Below are 21,737 nucleotides of genomic sequence, written 5' to 3'. Positions count from 1 at the left end.
CACTGTCACATGATGTTTTCCGGGTTTAGATAAATCCTCAGTTCAGTACCACCAAGAAATTCCAAAAACCTACTTAAATTATAACATACTTGAATAAAATCGTAAATATTGTAGCGACCACGAGCGTGATTGTGTGCGATCGAGCATACGTGTGTGTAAGCGGCTTATCGATTCGCCGACTAGCCGCGCGGGCACTTTTCTTCACGTGCGCTGTATCTGTAAACGTGTGTGTCATACCTGCGTTCCGGGAAAACAATTAAACCGTTCAAAGAAAACGAGACTTCTCTGGACGGCTGGAGAATGTTCCCGAAAGGTGGCAAGGGAGTATAAAAAGGAAGAGACGATCGCCGAAGTGGAGGAGAAATAAATTGACCGTTGCAGTAGTGAATCAAGAAATAAATAGAACAGTGAATAGTAACAGTAGTGTAAATAAATAGAATAATTACCTAAGTTAGTAATAATTTAATAGTGCTTTTAAGTCCTTTAGTAATAATTAGTGTAAATAAATAGTTTTTGTCGTTGTGAGTCTTAAAAGTTCATTTGTTAAACCCACGAACATTACAATATCAAGCAAAAATGATAAAAGAACGTAAGGAAAAGCCAAATATTGTTTAATAAGGAAATTGATGTACTGAGTGGCATTGATTAGCGGTCGACGCTCTAGCTAGATCCTTGGCTTAGCATTTGGAAAGAAATCAGGAAACCGTACGGGAGGATACTGATACAATTTCCAGGTATAAAAAAAATATTTTGTTTCTAAAGGAAGAGAGGAAGAGACTAAGCTCACGATTACTGCTACTTACAGAGCATGCCAACGTTTCGGCAAATCCACTCAGCACCCTTCGCATTTGTGGAAGACACATGTATCCGACTTTCTCGCGCTCTCTCTCTCCAATCTTCGTATCACGTGCTTGATACGCAGATATCACTTGAAACTTTTCCCGCTGCATCATCATCATCATCATTACTGTTATTTGACGACGGCGTGACTTTAAACATGATTGAAACACTTTTATTTATATTCACCATCTCGATTGTAGCAATAAAAATTATTACACAAACAACGTATTCGGATTTGTATGTCACTGCCATTACGGGAGCGGCGGGTAGCGTTCTGCGATACTTTTTAGAAATCCAACACAGATCATACAACGAGAAGCGTACGTAACGCAGCTAACGTAAGGTGAAACTTCATCTGGTGGAAAACACGAAACAACAATGTTGCAAACGAGACAGAAGAATTTCGGAGATATTAAAAAACTTTCGATTAATCAACAAGCAAACTAAATCTAATGTCGAATCGATTTCTTACAAGACGTATTATCACGCATTTGATTTAATTAATGTAGTTTTAGCTTTTATTAATATGGTAGACCCGATTATCCGAAACATTGTGGACACAAGTGAATTTAGATATTCGGATAAAACGGATATACTTATATCTCCCCTTTTTCATAGTTTTTTTGTGGCGATTCTGGCGATGTCAGAACACCATCAGACCACTTTTGAAATCTTTAGCGGTTTATTTCAAAAGGTACTCCCCCCACATCCAAGTAACTTGCTACCTTTTCAAGCAATTCATCTCTATCTAAACGTCTAATTGCCTCAACTTTCTGTTGTAACAACGCCTTAACGCATATTACTACGTCGCTCTATCTTATTAGGCTTACTCAGCACGACTTAAGTTCGTATTTCCCTAAAGCTAGAACAACCCATATCCTTAACTATTTGCGAATACCCCTCCTAACTTCCGTTTCTGCCTCTAATATGTTCCTGACCAGACCTTCATGCCTGAGGTGTCCTACCAACCTAACTCGCCTATTTGTTATTGAATTCCATAGAGTCCTCTGTTCTCTTACTTTTTCTAATACCTCTTGATGTCCAACCTTCTCATCCACGGTATCCTCATCATTCGCCGCGCCTACTGTCCATGTACAGTGCCGTGCTCCAAACATACACATTTAACAACCTTTCTCGAATTTCTAAATTAACCGTTCACGAGCATAGAAGTGACTTCTTTTTATTGAAGGCGACTCGATCCTGCACTATCCTCTGCTTTATATCCCTACTACTCCTTCCTTCCTGACTTATCTCACTTCCTAGATACCTAAAATCGGCCACTTCTTCTAATTTTTCGTCTCATATCTTTATATTCGCTCTTTCCCTACTTTTCCTTGCATATATAAAAAACAGTGACCCCCATAAACACGCTCGGCTAAAGATAAACCGCCGGTTTATATTTCGGATAATTCGGAGATTTACTCGAACTTTTTGTTTGCGAATGGAACGTTCTCTATTACGGAAACCCTGTAGCCGATCCGTACAATCAGGCACTCCAAATTCAGTTAGACGCCCTACAAAACAGTATTGTCTTGTAAAAGTGACTACATACATCACGAATTGTATATTGTAACCTCAAGTGAAGGGGGGGCTATGACGAATAAAACCTTATATTGTCATTTTTACATCCTAATTGGATAACACTTAAGTGTCGGTTTTAAGTTTGATTGAATAAGACATGCTATTCATTAAAGTAAAGAAGAAATCGAGAAAGTTAAAAAAATTAAATGACGTGATCAGAAATACACGTTATTAAACAAATGCTATTTATTATTCTATTGTTGTCAAGGGCCTACTGTCTGGCACACTACAACAATCCCGCCCTTTCCCTGTTCTTCTGTCTCGTAACACGTAATCGTCCCCGTATAGCTACTTCCACTTTCCTAAACGAGAACTACCGCTCATTAGTCCACTAATAGACCGCACTCTCCTACCCTCTCCACTGCCACGTTGCACTTCCGACAACCACAGTCCCTCCCTAGTCACCTCATCACAACCGTCACAATATTGCCTGCAGCCTTCGTTTCCGCATAGCAACGACACTCTTCATCATCTCATTTTGTCTCAGACACCGCACACTAAACAGTCACCACCGTTTGCCGCGAAAAATCAATCGCGTAGGCCGTTTACGTACGATAACAAACAAGCAAGAACACCTGTGGTCGCGTGCAGTTAGAATTAAAACAGTATCATCGCACCACGACATCAGCCGCCAGAGCTACCTGCGACTGCCGCCTAAACGATCGCGGTTTGTTCAGATTGCGCGCAGAGCACTCTCGATGATAACGACACCACGCAACGACGAGAGAGAACGAGCAGAGCGTTTCACGCGTGGGTCCGGGGTGGCTACGACGCTCTTACGCGAGCGACGGTCTATAGAACGACGACGACGACGACGCCGCGAAGCGCACGCGTTCTTACACGTAACTACAGGATGTTGTAGAAATACATAAATATATACATACGCCTGTCGAACGGATGTATATAAATAATTTAGGATTGGGAAAAGGACGTGGCCTTTTCTTTTTTTTTTTTGGTTCAAGTTTGATGCAACACAAGTGCAGTGACGGTCGCTGCATAATGTAACAAGGGCGTGTGCCCACTCTTGTTTTCTAGAAAAAAGAAAGTCATACTTTTTTGAATCCATCAAATGCGGAAATTGCGCTCTTGTGAGAATGTTACAGATTTGTTTTTGCATAAGGAAATATAGAAGTCGTTTCAAAAGTAGGCACCTCTTTCCTTTAGGTACGTACCTTTAAACAAAGTCACTCAAAACTAGTTTCACTCATAATGAAATTAGGGTAGTCAACTATCCCGAAGACCAGATTCCATGGATACTTTCGCTCTGTAAAATTCCTTGTGATACGGGATTTGTTTTAAAAATTTAGACAAAGCGGTTTTTTTTACTGCTAATGAAAAATGTAGCAACCTCCAAAACTAGCATTTACACTAGTTACAAATATTAGAGATGAACTGCTGTCGTACAACCCTAAACTTTCAACAGTTTAAGTAACTACAGCAATGTCTTCTACACTGACAACAGGGAAAGACTATTTGACCAAGCAAAATATTGCAAGATGTGTAAAACGGGAGGCGCAATGAGGCTGGAGGACTTTCATTACATCCACAAACTGTGGAGGCTGGAATGAGTCAATTCTTAGTCCGCAAAGGAGCAAGACGTAGAGATCCTGACAAGAAACGGAGAACTGAGTTATCACAGCTCAAACTCAGTTTTCAATTAGACACGGAAAAATCGCTCCTTATCATTTTACCACTACCCAGCACTATTGGATGCGACTAACTTCACCGTTCACTCGAATCTCCTAAGATTCTTCAGTTTGGGAAGCATTTTTTGAAGCTGGCAGGGATTATATGAATGCCAAGTGGGGTTACCCACCCATTCGAAGACCGCAAAATCCAATATATTAGTATAACTAATAATAACAAGTAGTCGACATTGTCATGTTGTTCTCTCTGGGAGTTTTCTCTTCAACTACGGATTTATGGAACTATTCAGCATCAATTTTTGATAACGACAATTAGTGTGTGTTGTGGAAAACAATCAAGAAATATTTTAATAAACCTGAAAAGTATTTTAAAACGTTATTAAACAAACTGTTCTAATTTTAGTAGTAACAAATTGCAGTATCAACTACGTCCGATGGAAGTGCTAAAAATTTCAAAAGAATCTTCTAATAAGCATTCGAAGGAAATGCATGACGTCTATATAGATAAGCCACATGCAATACAAATGAGAGAATACTACAGCTCCAAAAATAAGTAACACAAATTTAGTAAAATTGCAAAATTCTGGCATTTCATACAGGTCTTCTTTTTTTTTTTTTTTAGATTTTTCGATCACAAAAATTTAATCGAATTCATTAGTTCATAGTGTAGTACGTCCTTTTTTATGTAACATACGTGATGACGGTACTTTATGAATTTACAAATTTTGGCAGAATTTAAAGCAGGACCGTTTCTCAAACATTCACTGTCAAAATAGTTGGCTGTTGTACAGGCATTTTAAGCACGCGAGCATGCCAAAGAGGTATGCGTCTCCGCGACCAACAAACGACGAACTTTTAGACTGGAGGCATTGGCATCCGATTAGTTACAAGATAACGCTTCTAACGAGAAGAGCATGATTATGATATACTCTCAAATGGATATAATAAAATAAATTCGTCTTATTAAAAAGTTACTAAATGAGCATTACCTAAGATGGTGATGACTTTATCAATGATTAATCTTTGAGCGGCGCTAGTGGTGCTCCTGGAAGACTTAAATTAAAAAATTGTTATTGACAGCCCAAGATTGTGGGTTAATTATCCCTAGCAACCCTATTTACACCGGTTTCTAATAAAAGGGATTAGCGAGTAAAATACGATAAACGCTATTCACACGTCGTGTAGTCATTGAAAATTAAATATTCTGGCCGTTTTTACAATACAGTAAAAGTTCCTCATTCGCTTTTTCATTATTCACGGGTGAAAAAATTGCAACCCAGTTCATGCATTCGCGGCTAAAAACTTCATAATTCGCGGATGCAATCGGTAAACAGAAAAGGATTCGGTGTCATTTATTAAGAGGATTGACCGCAATAGACCGCTCGTGCCTAGTGTGAATTTTTCCGAAAACATGGTTTCTATTCTAAACACAGTGATTTAACAGGGCGAGATAAATATGTGATTTTTTGTATGGTAGCAGAAAAAGGATCACACTAACTCGCTACGTTTTTGGTTTTCAATAATATAGTCATTAAAAGCTTTTACAAGTGCTTAAAGTTGATGCTTCTTGTAGGACACGTATTTTTAATAGGAACTAAAAAATTTAAAAGTGGCCTTCGACAAGATTTAGAACGAAGCTTTATCTGTCTTACTACAAAATTTCAAACCTCTGATCCAAACAATAAACTCATGATATCTAGAACCGATAAGCAGGTTTTTACTCTACAGCGCGTGTACTACTGAATCCCCTTAATGTATCGGCACCTTTTGAGTATGTACGGTTGGTACGTGCCGAAGCAGCTTTTATAGAAGATGTAATCGAGTAAGCAGAAAAAATCATTAAAATTTTTTAGACTTTTGCCTAAAGCTGATTGTAATTGCGAATTAATAATACATTGATTTTTATTTTGGTACACTGGTTTTATTTTGGAACCTTGGAACATATCCCCTATGACTCCATACTAATTACCATTCTATATCCACGGTTTCTGTATTCGCGGCATATTTATGGAATTTATGAATTTTTACTATACTCAATTTCATGATAAAATTCTTTTTAGAAAAATGAACAGTTTAATGAAATTAAAAAAATATTTAAAAAATTACAAGCATTGTAAAAAGAGCATGACTATGACTACCTAACTATCAAAAATTTAATGTAATTTAAAAATTGTAAAATTCTACAAAATAGAATGACCACCTATAGAACATTTCGAACATTTTGCGGGCTGCAATTTTAATCGTAAATAACACTCGAAGTGACAGAAATAGAATCAGTTTACGTGAAGTAACGTAAAGCAACACTGTTGTCAACAAGTAAAGGCGTCGCGTCGATGTAAAAGTAATTTTGGCTACCGTTTCGCATACAAGTAACCCACATAAACTTCGCTTCGCTCCCTTTTGCTTCTGACCGTGTTCTTTTTCTTTTTTTTTTTTGTTCCTCAACAACTCCAGTAAATACAACATTATCGTAAAGCATTTTACGGACAGCCGTCGCCACAGCGCACTAGAAAGCAGTCCACGACCCGTACTACGCGATGAACACGGCGATCATTTTACAATGAACGCGTCCTTAAATCTATGTACAGGATGAATAGCCGGAATTCCCGATTCTAACGCGTTTCTATTATTCAATAAACAAAAGTAGGTAATACAAATTTCTGTCCAGGGAAGTACCTTTTGGCCTTTTCAACCAGACCAAGTAGATCAGTTTCGTGTAAGGATTCCTGATCACATCCAAATCGGAAGAATTTGGACATGAAAACGCTTTTAGTTCCACATCAAGCATTCATAAACTCCTCAGCACTCATTTACGTTATATTATTTACGTCACCCTTATGGAACACGCCATATGCGGCCCTGATATTGGCGTTTAAACAAGCTCAGCACGACCAAATTCGCCATTTTTAATTAAAAATTCTTGGATCCTGGATATTGATCGTGGACCTAAAGCGCCGTTTCATCTTTTAATGGTTAACTAATTTCATAAAGTCATATGGAGACAGCTACACTCGATTACATTAAACTGCAGTCTACGCTGGCTCATTAACATATTAGCACAACATTATCATGATAATGATGATCAACTCGACCAGGTACGGGACCTTCAGCGCACGATCTTTATCTACTTAATGTATTCTAGAAAGAGGGATTTTAGCTATAGCCCTTTTAGCCCGTCTCCCTCTCAATTACTTGGACAGTATATACCACTTGTCTATTGGAATTATTTTAAATATAATGATACGCAATCGATAAAAGGTATTCGCCCTGTAGATGCTTTTAAACAAGTCACGCTTCCTATTATAATTCATTTGGGTACTTACGCGATGACTCGGGAAACGACGACAGTGTGACGTTTGGTGCGAAGCGTCTTTTTCTTACGATTAAATGAATATTAATTTCACTGTGTGCCCAAAATAGAACGCGGTGGAAACAATATCCGTGGGACTCGGCCGCAGAATGCCACTATGTTAAACTCTTATTAAACAATTTGTTTTTTATAACTCGCTGATGGCATTGGTCTGTGCAATATTCGCTCTAATATAATCATCTACAAAATCATGTTCTTAAAACAAAGCATCATCAGTAAGAATAATAAAAAACAAAATTAGTCGAAAGAATGAAAAATAGCGTCTGAAACATCATAATGGACTTGATCTAAGTAAATAAAATAATTGGAAGTGGTCTGTCTTAACAGCGCGTTTTAGAAAATACCACAAATGGCGTAGTTTACGCCGGGATTCGTTTCAGCAAGTGGATATCCATATATTTAAATGGACCTTGTTGGAACAGAAAAACAGGAGATTCAGAATTTTCATAGAATCTTTTAACCTGCTACTTCCTCACAAATTGGATGCTTCTGTAGGTGCTCCTAACTTGAGAAAAGTCTGATTTGACGAATCATAGAAATAATTTATGTTCCTAGAGTAAAGCTTCCAACTAAAAATGATTTCAACTGTTCTGAAGGCTATGAAAATGTTAGAAGAGTACTAAAATATTCAAATGCGTATCATCATACTCTACGACATTTTCTAAAACTCCAGCTCAGTCTCTACTGAGGATGCAATTTTGAGAACATGCAATAAATAATTTTTGTTTACTGATTTTAAAGACTTTCAATAAAATGAAGTTTCGATCATCGCGAACGGTTAATTTAGAAATTTGAAGATTGTTAAAGCTGAATGTTTGGAGCGCGACGCTGTACGGATGCAAAACATGGACGGTGGGTGCGAGTTACAGGCGAATGGTGAGGATACCGTGGATAGAGAGGGTTCGAAATGAAATGGTATTAAAAAGAATATGACAACAGAGGACTGTATGGAAGTCAATAAAAAATAGGCGAGATAGGTTGTTAAGACACCTTCGCAGGCATGAAGGTCTAGTCAGAGACATATTAGATGCAGAAACAGGATTAAGAGGAGTACTTAGAGGTAGACCTACATTAGATTACTGTTCGAAGATAATTGAAGATGCAGGATGTTCTAGTTTTAGGGTAATGCGAAGGTGAGCTCAGGATAGGAAAGAGTGGAGGTGCATGTCCAACCAGTCTTAGGACTGACGACCTTATGATGATGATAATGATGATTTTAAAGAAAAGAAACCTCTTTTAATCCACTACCTGCATACTTCCTTTTTTCAATTATTTTAGAATTTTACTTATAGCCATATGATGAACCCAATTTTCTGTAGAAAGTGTACCCCGTCCTTTGTTAAAAGAAGATATAGGTACCTCAATCTTTTCTACACAAATGAGTTTTTAAAGGATCAATAAATAAAATGCAAATTCCTCAGTATTATAGACCTCATATCAATTCGATAGATTTTTCAATTATACAATTAATTTCAATTAAGTGTTATATATGCGTCTAAATCTATTTCAATCACATTATTAGAAGAGAATGCCTAATGTTAAAACGTGTCGGCAAGTGATGATGATATTCTTATCACTAAATAAATATGTATTTTATTAGTTAACTATTTTGTCTCCTCTAAATTACAAACCATTTAGTAATTAAGATAACGTATTTTTCTATAAAACTAATAATAATCAAACGCGATACGACGTAGGTCAAAATTTAAATAAAAAGCCACTACCTAAATATATACTTGACACCTATGCTGAAGTGGATTAGACACATTGAATCGTGGACATCCCCTACTAGCCTAGTAAATCGATTAATGTTTTTTTAGGAGGTATACCTAAATATTTGTATCTAATATATTTTTGATAGTTTAAAGAACTTTTGAAAAAAAGTATCCTTACATTATACCTAATACCTATTTGCAACTTCTTCTATTAAAAGTACTTTTATGCATTGAAATTAGGGGGTAATTATGATAAAAAAGCAAAGTCTATTTCAAAGTTAAACAAGGTTTCTTGTTTTATAATTACAATTTGTAATTCAAGTAACGTACAACAACAGAAGCAAGCATACCAGACAAATAAATCAGCATAAATAAATTAATTAATAGGTAAGCAAGCTAACGGCACTACTACATACATATACCTACACCTATGAAGAGGAAATGGGGTGACTAATTGGTTTACTGAACACAAATTACATGATGCACTCGAATTCTACATTGTCAGATAATTTTATTGTTATCACCAAATGGGTTATTACAATAATTGTAACTATCTGACCAACAGAAAATTTCTGTATCGAACTACATGGTAAACATATTTAAAGGAGGACATCAAAATAACATAAATCAACAACCGAAAAAGCCAGAGATATGCTTGGAGAAAGAGGTTATAATTTTTATGCTGAAAACAAGGCAAACAACAATTCCCTCAGATCTCTGGAATGGTTCATGTGTATATTTTAAAATAGCAGGAGAAAGCACAACAAAAACCACAAAAGTAGAATTTGTTTTGTGCTACATATCAACGTTTTTCTTTTCAATGTTTTAAAAATCTAAAATAAAAGAAACAAACTACGTAGTAAAATCTTACCTCAATTAACGGTGTTATAATCCGTTTTTGTCACACAAAACACATATTTTCACACACAAAAATACAAAATTGTCTAAATTAACGTACACCACCACTTACATTCAGATTGCACTGCCATATTAATTAAATGCAAATTGACAATTGAATTTCGACCATGCGCCATCTAACGGTGAACGCTTCAAGGGAACGTCAGAAAAGCTTAAAGAACAGTTTTCTTCATTGAATAAAAAGTTAAGAATATACAGGGTGACCAGTTAATTTTAAAACCAATGGCTCATCATACGGATTAGTTTTCATTATTTATATGAAGGATTGTAATTGAGTTATAAATAAATTAGTAACAACATTCAATTGCGAATTATACGATTTTATTACAAAGCAATTGCGAATTATTTTGTGTTACACACAAAATGGAACTTATAAGAGTTTACATAATCCGCTACCCCTTAAAATTTATTTTTCGGGACTTTTTATTATTTTTTTCTCAGTGGTAACTGAATCAACAGAAACCGTTAAATTCAAATATATCAGGTCTTGGTCAGTCATTATTTTATCATTAGAATTATGAAGGGTTTGGTGCACTTTGATATTTTCATTTGAACTGTTTAACAAATACACAAGTTTTTATTTTCAGTGGCAATCAGACCCTCAAAAACTTTGGTTTGATTCATCATGATCAGATTTGCATTCATTACGCCATTGTTGGACTAATGAAGCTTCTCGGGGACTTTAATCTCCTTTTTTATACTGCTTAACAATTCAAAAGAACTTCTATTTGCAGTACTAGTCAAATCTTCAAAACCTTTGGTTTCAAATTCGTTTTCATAAAGTTCATCATGAACTTTAATCTCTTCTTTTATACTCTTTAACAAATCAAAAGAATTCTTATTTCCAGTAGTTTTAGAAACCACAAAATCTCTAGATTTGAAACTGTTTTCATCAGAGTTAATTTCCAACTTTATACCGCCATTAGACTTCTGAAGTTCTTCATGAACATCAGTCTCTTCTTTTATCTCTAACAATTCAAAAAAATTTTTACTATTGCTAGTAGTTGAATATTCAAAAACTTTGGATTCACATTCGGTTTCATCACAATTACTTTCCAATTTTATTTCATCAACAGAATTATGATTTTTTCTATGGTTTTTAAGGGTGAACTCTGTTTTGAAGTTTTTGTAGCAAATTGTACACAGATAAGGCTTTCCAATTGAATGGCTAGCCATGTGGTTCTTCAAATAGCATTTTCTTAAGAACTTTTCAGAGCAAACATTGCAATTATAAAGTTTATCGCTTTCATGAGTTCGCATATGAATCATAAGCATGTTCCATGTCCCTAAAGGCTTCTCACATATGGCACAATGATACGGTTTTTTTCCAGTGTGCGTAATGGAGTGTCTTCTTAAACTTCCACTAGTCGAGAATGCTTTTTGGCAAATGTTACATTGGAATTGTTTTTCCCCTGTATGAAGCTTAGAATGGACTTGAAGTGAGCTTGGTGTAGAAAAAGACTTGGCACACACATCACATTTAAACGATTTTTCTAGGTGTAATTTTAAATGGCGACCTAATGTAGATTTTCCTTCTATATGGGTGCTCATATTAAGTTTTTGCAAGGTACTCAAATTCAAAAACATCTTAGGTAGGTATCTCAAGCGCATACAACACAACAATTCTTACACTTGTGTGGATTTTTATTGTCTTTTAAAATGAATACTGCATATGAAAAATTTATCACAAATAGACTACTTGAACTGAGCTAACGATTTACTACTTATTAGTGTTGCAATTTAATCTCTTCTGATTCATTTTCAAAAACTCAGGATAATTTTATGCTCTTATTCTTATTGCAGTTATTTAAGGTTAATGATCATAGATTTAATGATCATAGACAGTTAATACCATAGATAAGTTAATACTAATAATGATATCGGTCAGGTTGCGCTCAATTTATCTTACTTCAAGTAAGTAGCATTCTAACGTTGTAATCGACATAATTTTAACTGATCCCAATAACTCTTCCACGGTTTATTTTATAAGAAACTACGATTAAAAGTAGTATCTACAGACAATATAATATAATAGGTATTTTGGAATTCAAGTGAATACATTGGTAGCAACAATATATTTATTTTAATTTTCTTATAGAATATTTTCTGACAAAATTTGAATGGTTATGATAACAAAGAAAACTCGTCATTTATACTGTTCAACCACTTCAAAGAATTTTTATTTTGGTAACAGTTGATCTTCAAAAACTGCCACATGCAATTTCTCAGACTTGATTTCCGATGTTATTTCATCAGGATTATGAAGTACTTCAGGAACTTCGACCTCTTGTTTTATACAATTTAACCATTCTACTGAATTTTCATTTTTAGCAATGTTAGTTGAATCTTTAAAATCTCTGGATTTAAATTCGTTTTCGTCTGAGTTAATTTCCAACTTTATTCCATTGTCAGAATTATAAAATTCTTCATGAGCCTGAATTTCTTGTTTTATACCGTTTAAGCATTCAAAAGAATTTTGATTTTCAGTAGTAGTCGAATTTTCAAAAACTGGAGTTTCAAATTCGTTTTCATCAGACTTAATTTTTATGTTTATTCCATTATCAGAATTAGCTGAGTGGGTAGCAACGTCATCCATCAAATTACTTTTTAAGATTTTTTCGGGGGAAACCTTATCGCGCGTGTGGATTCGCATATGAATGTTAAGCATGTTCCATGAACCGAAAGATTTTTCACAAATAGCACAGCGATACGGGTTTTCCCCGGTGTGCGTTCTAAAGTGCCTTTTTAAATTCGAATTAGTCGTAAATGCTTTCAGACAAAAGTTACACTGAAATTGTATCTCCCCTCTATGAGTTCGTAAATGGCTTCGGAAGTGATTACGATTAAAAAAACTTTCCTCACACACATCACATTCATACAATTCCTCCCCCATGTGTAACTTCAAATGACGAGCCAATGTATACTTGTGTGAGTAGGCATTATCGCAAAAGGTACATTTGTGTGGTTTTTCCCCCGTATGTGTTTGAAGATGTGACTTCAACACCGTCTTATCGTAAAAGCGCTTTTCGCATATGTTGCATCTTATGTCCCTTTCACCTGTGTGAAATTTAATATGGTACCGAAGCCGACCTTCGTATCGAAAAGCTTTCGTACACATGTCGCATTTGAATGGTTTTTCCCCCGTATGCATTCTTAAATGAATATCCAACTGGTTCTTGAGGGCGAAATCTTTGTCGCAAAAGGTACATTTGTGCGGGTTTTCCCCCGCATGGGACATAATGTGGTTTCTTAGCCCCGCTCGAAAGGAAAAGCTCTTTTCACAAATGTTGCATTTTAAGCTCTTTTCCCCTGTATGAATTCTGGAATGAATTTGAAGACGATATTGGTAAGGAAAAGCTTTCGAACACACGTCACACTTAAAAGGTTTTTCCCCTGTGTGTATTTTTAAATGAGCACCCAACTGGTGCTTGTGTGTAAAAACTTTGTTACAAATGGCGCATTTGTGCGGTTTTTCCAATGTGTGGATTTTAAGATGGGCTTTTAAAACAGATCCCAAGGAAAACCGCTTTTCACAAATATTGCATTTTAAGTCTTTTTCGCCAGTATGAATCTTCGAATGAATTCGAAGACGATATTGGTAGGGAAAGGCTTTCAAACACAGATTACATTTAAACGGTTTTTCCCCTGTGTGTATCTTTAAGTGAGGACCTAAGTGGCGTTTGTGTGAGAAAGCTTTATCACAAAACATACATTTATGTTTTTTCCCGTCTGTGGTTTTCATTTATGCATTTGAAGAGTTTCTCGACTACATGAGTGCTCATATTACACTCTTGCAACTATACCATAATCCGAAAACATTTTATGTCTAGTACACAGAACACTAAAAAGTTTTTACATCTGTACAAATTTTTACTTTAGAAGTGTCTACTGTACATACAAAAATTATCACTTATCACAAACACAACACTTTCTTAATCTCTCACATCTTTAAGAATAAGTTACTCTTCATTTAAAGTTTTTGTTTAAAACTGGTTGGATATTAAATAGAAAAGCTTTTAAACTGTTTCGTTTCAATTGCTCAGTGATGAGTCTGAACTTTTACTGCTCTATATTTTGTCTGTATGGATATACAAATGTTTCTTCAGATACTTCTTATAGTAAAATGTTCACAATTAACTACAATTCTTTACATGTTTTCTTAAATCCCTACACAACCTCTCTTTACAAGTAGCTTGCAAATTATGTATTCATTTCACCTTCGTTGCAAATTGGATGTTATTTCCACATTATTATTTATAAACTGCATTCCAATTGATAAGTAACTTCTTTAAAACTTATTCCATCTTTAATTTCCTAATTTAAGGATGTGGGTCACCTTGTTATATTTCTTCAAATTTGTATTACACTTCAATCTCTTCAGACTTGTCTTTAAAAATAACAGGATAATAATTTTGTGATCCTTTTGAATATCTTCAAGATTTGTTTATAAACAAACATAATTACAATTCATAATACAATTACTTCTTTTGATTATATTTAGGTTAGATTTATAAATAAACATTTGTCATAGTTGCGTTCAATTTCCTTTAGTTCACATAAGTAGCATTCTACCGTTGCAATCGATGTAATAAACCAACCCAATTTTAATTCACCCTTTGAAATCTTTCAGAGTGATTCGTTTTTAAGAAACTTCAATTATACAGTTGAAAAACCGAAATTGTTAAATTTACATTTAATAGTCATTCTTGTTTCTGCTATCGATGATCTACATTCCTTCTAGATAAGATAGGATATTTTTTAAATAACTTGAACTTTTACGATAAGAGAATACAAAGTTTTTCTCATTTTCTAAAAGCTTCTCAGTGTTTGTAAACAAACATGCACATATAATTTATTATTCACAAAAGTAAATGTGCTTGTAAACAGCTTGTTTCAAAACCATTATCTTTATCTCTTATTAGTAAAGTAGATATTAGTGGTGTTAGCTGATTGATAAATTTGTTTTATGTTACTTAATAACAAAATACATCACAAAATAAAAGCAGAGCTTAATATCAACACTATCGTTGCAAAATGCAAGCTATACAGTTCTCATTAAATGAAAAGAAATTAGAGTTGGTAAAAAAAGATATTCCTTCCTTTTCAGATAACGAGGTGTTAATCAAAGTGGCTTATGCCGGCATATGTGGTACAGATTTACACATTGTGCAAGTAAGTGTTTTTTTAAACATACAATTGTTTATATTCGAGAATCAATATCGATATATAGGTATATACGAGGGTGGATTGATAAGTTTCCGGCCTGACCAAGAAAAACAAGGTTTTTAAAAATTTTTTTTTTTTATTTCTCAACATAATCTCCTCCAAGGCTGATACATTTCTCATAGCGGTGTTCCAGTCTATTAATGCCATCTCTATAGACTGATTCGTCAAGCTCCTCAAAATAACCATTTACAGCTTCGATTACTTCTTCATTGTCCGCAAATCTCTTACCGCCAAGCCATTTTTTGAGATTAGGGAACAGAAAATAGTCACTCGGGGCTAGGTCTGGAGAGTAAGGAGGGTGCGGCATCAATTCAAACTTTAGATCGTTGATTTTAGCCGTCGCAACGATTGACGTGTGCGCTGGTGCGTTATCGTGATGAAACAAGATTTTTTTCTTCGCCAGATGAGGTCGTTTAATTTTCACCTCGTGGCTCAAACGTTGCAATAAGTCTGCGTAGTATTGACCAGTGATAGTATTACCCTTTGCAAGGTAATCAATGTATATAATACCTCTTGCATCCCAAAAAACAGTAGCCATAACCTTGTTCGCCGAAAAAATTGTTTTTGCCTTCTTTGGAGTTGGTTCCCCTGGTCCAATCCACTGTTTAGACTGTTCTTTGGTTTCAGGAGTGTAGTGGTGGACCCACGTTTCGTCAACGGTTACGAATCGACGCAAAAATTCGCTTGGATTACGCTTATACAATGACAAATTTGCGGTAGAAATGTTTTTTCGAATCAATTTTTGGTCGACTGTTAGCAAACGCGGCACCCATCTTGCACAGAGCTTTTCCATATGCAAATGTTGGTGCAAAATATGTTGCACACGTTCATATGACATCTTACAGGTCTCAGCTATCTCACGCACTTTCAATCTGCGGTCTCCCAGCACTATTTGATGAATTTTTTCGATCATATCTGGAGTTGTGACCTCAACGGGGCGTCCTGAGCGAGGCCCATCAGAGGTGCTCACACGACCCTTTTTAAACTCGGAAACCCACTGCTTAACGGTTGAATATGACGGGGAGGATGTGCCCAGTGTTGAGTCCATCTCTTTTTTAATTTCCTTCGGCGTTAACCCCTTCAAATAAAAGTATTTGATGACAGCACGATTTTCCTGCTTTTCCATTTTTACGAAAACCACAGAGGCGTCTTGTTCAGCGTGCTGTCAAACCTACACTAGCAAGGAGATCGGGCTGAAACTATAGCTACAAGCTATCCAAGGATGGTACTATAGAATGTCACCTCAAGGTAGGCCTAGTGGCGTCATCTCTTGGTTAGGCCGGAAACTTATCAATCCACCCTCGTATAGCATGTCAAAGGTGAACTGGTTATATTCAATTACCTATGACTCTGGTATCCAGAAAAGGGAGAATTGTTTTTCAACCCTTGAGTCTTCTATGCCATTGGTTTAACTACATGAGTTTAATTTCATAGTTCACACTTACTCCATTCACCATTATTACTTTAGAATTTAGATAGCATGTAATGGTAAAATAAGGAGTTCGTGAATTGAAACATAAAGTATTTTATCTTTTCACTTGCAACGTATTTGAAATATGGATTAAAAAGTGAGTGAGAATGTGAAAGTGGAGAGAGGAAATTAAAGAACTAAACCATCTTTCTGTAGATCATAAAATTGAACTAAATGCAGCGAGAGGCTTACGTTGGAGTTAGATGTGGATAAATGTTTTGCAATTATTTTTAGTTTTAATAAACATGTCTGTGGAAACATTACGTTATGAGTATGTTAACGTCGGTGGTGTAAGGGTCACCTCCCTTACACCACCCAATTTTTTCCCATACTATTAATACCATTAAGTGCTTTCTATACTAAAAAATACCTGCTAAATTGTATTTTAGGTAACCTCTGATGACACAGGGTCATCGATAACTTATCTGCCCAATCAATCGGTAGTTACGCTAATAGTTACTGCATGCTTGATATAAGAAAAACGGTTCAGGTGTTAGGCAAAAAAACTGCTCTCGTTCACACATTTGGACCTAGCTTTTCTCCTATTCTACTTAGATAAATACCTACTGACACAAAAATGATGTGTTCTAGGGCGCATTCCCTTGCAACGGAGTATCCCCTTTTATTTTAGGGCACGAATTTTCGGGGATACTGGAAGCAAAAGGAAGGAATGTAAAATGGCTTCAAATTGGCGATAGGGTGGCAGTAGATCCGAACAGGTAGTGTAAAAACCCTCTCTTTTTATATAGCGTCCAAAAAATGTCTATAGAGACAAAAAGGAATTAATCATAACGTTTTTCTAAATAATATTTCTAGATCTTGTAATATTTGTAACTACTGCCGCGAAGGTAATGTGAATTATTGCAAAAACGGTGGAATAAATAATACATTGGGTATTGTTAGAGATGGAGGATGGGCAGAATACGTTAGTGTGCCTTCTGACGAAGTTTATAAACTTCCGGATTGTATAACTTTAGAACAAGGTATGGTTAATCACTCGTTTATTATTACATTTTTAAAAGATTACGTTTGAACCATTTATTCATGGACATACCTCACATATTCTCATTCATGCTGTCTTCATACCTCACTTAGACCACGGCCCTATAGCCCGAATCTGCATTCTACTATGGATTCCGGCCGTGAAAGCCTTTGTTCTTATATTCATACCTTTTATTACAATAGGCAAATAAACTGCAGCATATATAATAATCTTAACCATAAAGAGGTAATCACGATTTACTTTCACTTTACTTCACTACTCTGAAAATAATGTAACTTAAAATTTTTGGGCGTAGCTTATATCGTATTTGATAAACAAATATACATTTGGAAGCACTATACAATCTTTGTTGCTAAAAGATTACTTCAGTCAGTATTGATCGGATTATTTTATATACAATTCTGGCTTCTTCCCAATCTTCTCTTCAGTCTTCATTTCGTCCGTCTCATCTTTCTCATTTCAACCATCACCCTCCCATTCCCACTATTCCCGAAAAGGAGACTGAAAAAAGCCTTCTATGTTATCCTCCAGCATAGTCCAGAGAGACTGCCGGCACAACAGCAGTAATAGCTGGTGAGAATAAATAAAAATATAAACCGATCGTTTTCGATGCAATACGTAGGTTTGGTCTAGGCAATTTGGATTATAAAATTAACTCAAAGGATCGATTAGTGTGTGCAAGCGATAAAGAATAGTCAGCGTTGTGACAATTAGGCCGATGGGTTTGTTGTGGGGCTATTAAGCCAAACGAGTTAGCCGTGCAGCAGTTAGGTCAAAAAAAAACTTTTGGGTGTTTCATTTTCACCAGCCAGTAATGCTGGTGGACGGACAGCCCCTCCAGACTATGCCGGAAGGTAGGGCGGAAGGCCCTCTTCAGCCTGTTTTCAGGAATCGTGGAAATGGGTGGGTGGTGGATCGGGTGAGAAAGATGAGACAGACGAAATGAAGACAGAAGAGAATGAAAGATTATCTGTGGAATATTGCTGCCCCAGCATTTGCCTAAGTGATCCAAGGAAACCACAGAAAAACTTGGACCAAGGCAGACGGACCCGGAATCGAACCGGCGTCCTCCCGAATGCTAAGCAATGGTCTAAACCTCTAGGCCATGCCGCTCGGTAGTTAGGTCAACTGAGTGGGCTGTGATACTGCTGATCATTAATGGCGTAGGAACTAATCTTCGAATTGAAATAGCATTAAAGAGTTGAGGTGGACGTGGACGTCGTCAGGCAGGTGTCGAGATCGGTGCAGTGACTGGTATCTGAGGCTAGCAATACGTGATAGGCAAATCTCCAGATGTCTAGCTTAAGAAACACCTCGAACTATCAGACCAGATGCTTAGTATTATAGCCTAGTATTCGAGGCGATCCCTATGGAGAGACCTGCACCATATTCACCCGCAACCGATCCTTCTCTACTCATTAAAGGGGGCTAGAGTAGTTCGGCCGATATGAGTATCAAGCGTCGAGAGAAGATGTCGATCTTATGAATCTAAGATGGGTTGTTACTACCGGAGTGCAGGAAATCCGACTGGGAGGGGAACATGTCCCTTGAAAATCTAAATAGGGCATGGAACCCCAGGTGGGAAATCTTCCTGTCTGTGCGACAGTCTTAGGTTGGGCTCATAGTCGTAATAAGAGAGAAGATGCATCTCAACGGGTATTTACTCGTTACCAAGTCTTCTGAGCTTGTAAGGATTAGATAGGTCCCGCCAACACCAAACGGTTCGAGGAGGTCTTTCTCATCTCCTAGATAGAATTAGTAGCGCTGGCTTTAACCCTCCGTGCGTTGATTGAAACATAGTGTGTAAAGCGCAAAGTAAGAATAATCGCCAAGGGAAAGATCACGCAAGATGATGTATTAAAGTTACATCATGAGATAACGGGACTGCAGAGATAATACGATAATAACACGACACTCATTATTTCACCATATGATAAAATTAAACTTGGCTAAACGTTGACAAAGATCCCAACCATCATTCTTTCAAATATATTTCATAGAGATTTTAGAAAATAGAAGGCATAGGTATGCCCCAAAGGTCTAAGACATTACTAACTTTTAATTAATAATTTAGTATTGGTTTGGCAGTACTAGTCCATTTTTACAATTGTTTTTGCAAATTGACTTGTAATATGTATAATGTTGTTCAAATATATAATGTTTTTAAGCTGTTCTTCTTGAGCCGTTATCATGCATTGCTCACGCATGGTCTAAGATAATGCCCATTAGACCGGGCCAAAAGGTTTTGGTGCTTGGGGCAGGAATCATAGGAAATTTATTTGCTTGTGTATTACACTCTCAAGGGCACAGGGATGTCATTGTTTCTGAACCAGTGGGGTCACGAAGAAATTTACTGAATAATTTGGGTAAGTAATGATGGAGTAGCTACGCATTTAGTTTAATTATCATTTAGGATAACATATGATGACGTAAAAAACAAGCAGTCATTACTTGATATCATGGTACTTAATATCAATCTGTTTATTTGTACGGATTTATTGAACCTACCTCCTAAGGGGTGCTGATGAGAACAAATAAAAGTTGAAAGTGGCGAACCAAATTCGGTAGTTTCAATAAATTGCTGACCAAGAATTAGATATTCTTCATAATAAATATTGTAATGTTCGTGGGTTTAACAACATTAACTTCTAAGACTGATAACGACAAAAACTATTTATTTACACTATTGTTGATATATCACTATTCACTGTGCTATTTATTTCACTGCTATCACTGTCAGTTTATTTCTGGATTCATTTCTGCAACGGTCCTTTAAATACTCTTTTGTTTACTTTCTGGAAACTTCCGGATAGTTTCTTTTTTCTTTGAACTATTTAACTACAGAACGCAGGTAAGACACACACATTTACAAATACGGCGCACATGAAGAAAGGTGCCCACGGCTAGTCACGAATCAATAAGTCGTTCAGGCACACGTGTCCCCGATCGCACACAAAAACACTCGTGCTCGCTACAATATAATAATAATTTACACGTTAATAGTAATCTCCGATTTACCTTTAAGAACCTTCAACACAAAACCTTTGTAAATTAGATTGAATTTTCTTACTCAAAATTCATAATACAAATATACTTTTCAATAAAACAGTATTTTGTTGTAATAATATACATAATTAAAGATACAGGATTTGAATGCGTCACTCCCGCGAAGCTTAAATTGAAAAATAATCTTTTTGATGTAATAATTGATACAACTGGATATGCACCAGCTGTCGAAGAAGCGATATATTTGCTGGATTTTGGAGGAAAAGTTTGTTTGTTCGGTTGCGCCAATCCAGAAGCTAAGATAAGGTAAGACCGGGTCTGGAGAGAGAAAATAGGAGAATCATTTTTCTCAGTTTCAAGGACTTCCTTGTACTGCATAAAATGCTTCACTTCACAAATATTAAGATCTTACAATTTCTACACGATCTATTTATCATTAATAACAATTTTCCAGCATACCTGCCTTTGACATTACTGCCAAAGAGATTCAACTGTTTGGAGTATTTTTAAATCCATTGTCTTTTACAAAAGCTGTCGGCTTAATGAAAAGTATGGGACAAAGGTATGACACCAAATCAATTTAATTTGATCTTTAAGCCCTCTTCTTTACAGGTACTTTGATTTTGAAAAGTTAGGAATAAAAACCTACAGCCTGTCCAACTACAAAGAAGCTTTAGCAACTCTAAAAGATGGAACGATTTCTAAAGCTGTTTTTCGAATTTAAAAGCATTAGCTGCCTACTTTTTAGTGTTCTGTATCTTCTAAGACTTCAAAACAAATTTTATTATTACGTTGACATGTAGCTACTAAATAAATAAAATAATTATGTTAATATACGCTGTTGTTGCTTGTGTTCTGACGAATAATTATAAAATAAACAATATTATGTAGTAGAGGTAGTTCAGGAACTCATGAACCTTGGCCTTAAGTGACAAAATTTTGTCCGTTAAATGGTTTATAC

The 21,737-nt window shown here is 35.9% G+C and overlaps 4 protein-coding genes across 7 annotated transcripts in view; 1 reads left to right on the top strand and 3 right to left on the bottom strand.

Moving 5' to 3' along the window:
- The window catches only part of LOC108743063 (GTPase-activating protein CdGAPr), a 123,888-nt gene extending 113,663 nt beyond the window's left edge, over positions 1-10,225 (bottom strand). The window contains exons 1-2 of one of the 2 annotated variants that reach the window (XM_018478478.1): positions 2,637-5,441; positions 804-1,195 (exon numbers count right to left, since the gene is read on the bottom strand). In XM_018478478.1, the coding sequence (XP_018333980.1) occupies positions 804-965 (162 nt within the window). In that variant the 5' untranslated portion in view covers positions 966-1,195; positions 2,637-5,441. Of the gene's footprint in view, positions 1-803; positions 1,196-2,636; positions 5,442-10,023 lie in introns of those variants that run through there. The other variant, XM_018478479.1, reaches the window with a different exon arrangement.
- Positions 1-21,608, top strand: part of LOC108743068 (D-arabinitol dehydrogenase 1-like) — a 37,662-nt gene extending 16,054 nt beyond the window's left edge. For 2 of the 3 annotated variants that reach the window (XM_018478485.1, XM_018478486.1), the window contains exons 2-8: positions 15,178-15,242; positions 17,359-17,486; positions 17,584-17,750; positions 19,939-20,136; positions 20,911-21,082; positions 21,231-21,338; positions 21,389-21,608. In XM_018478485.1, coding sequence (XP_018333987.1) covers positions 15,178-15,242; positions 17,359-17,486; positions 17,584-17,750; positions 19,939-20,136; positions 20,911-21,082; positions 21,231-21,338; positions 21,389-21,500 — 950 coding nt within the window. In that variant the 3' untranslated portion in view covers positions 21,501-21,608. Of the gene's footprint in view, positions 1-15,010; positions 15,243-17,358; positions 17,487-17,583; positions 17,751-19,938; positions 20,137-20,910; positions 21,083-21,230; positions 21,339-21,388 lie in introns of those variants that run through there. The other variant, XM_018478484.2, reaches the window with a different exon arrangement.
- LOC108743069 (zinc finger protein 765-like) lies at positions 10,427-11,893 on the bottom strand. The gene has a single exon (XM_018478488.1). The coding sequence runs from the start codon at positions 11,679-11,681 to the stop codon at positions 10,731-10,733; it is 951 nt and encodes a 316-aa protein (XP_018333990.1). The 5' UTR covers positions 11,682-11,893; the 3' UTR covers positions 10,427-10,730.
- Positions 12,175-14,735, bottom strand: LOC108743066 (zinc finger protein 658B-like). The gene has a single exon (XM_018478483.1). It carries the CDS (start codon positions 13,810-13,812, stop codon positions 12,250-12,252), a length of 1,563 nt encoding a protein of 520 aa, XP_018333985.1. The 5' UTR covers positions 13,813-14,735; the 3' UTR covers positions 12,175-12,249.
- Positions 21,609-21,737: the final 129 nt, after the last annotated feature.

Source organism: Agrilus planipennis, unplaced genomic scaffold (genome assembly GCF_000699045.2).
Source record: "Agrilus planipennis isolate EAB-ADULT unplaced genomic scaffold, Apla_2.0 scaffold118, whole genome shotgun sequence".
Taxonomy (NCBI): domain Eukaryota; kingdom Metazoa; phylum Arthropoda; class Insecta; order Coleoptera; family Buprestidae; genus Agrilus; species Agrilus planipennis.
This window is presented reverse-complemented; position numbering and strand designations above follow the sequence as displayed.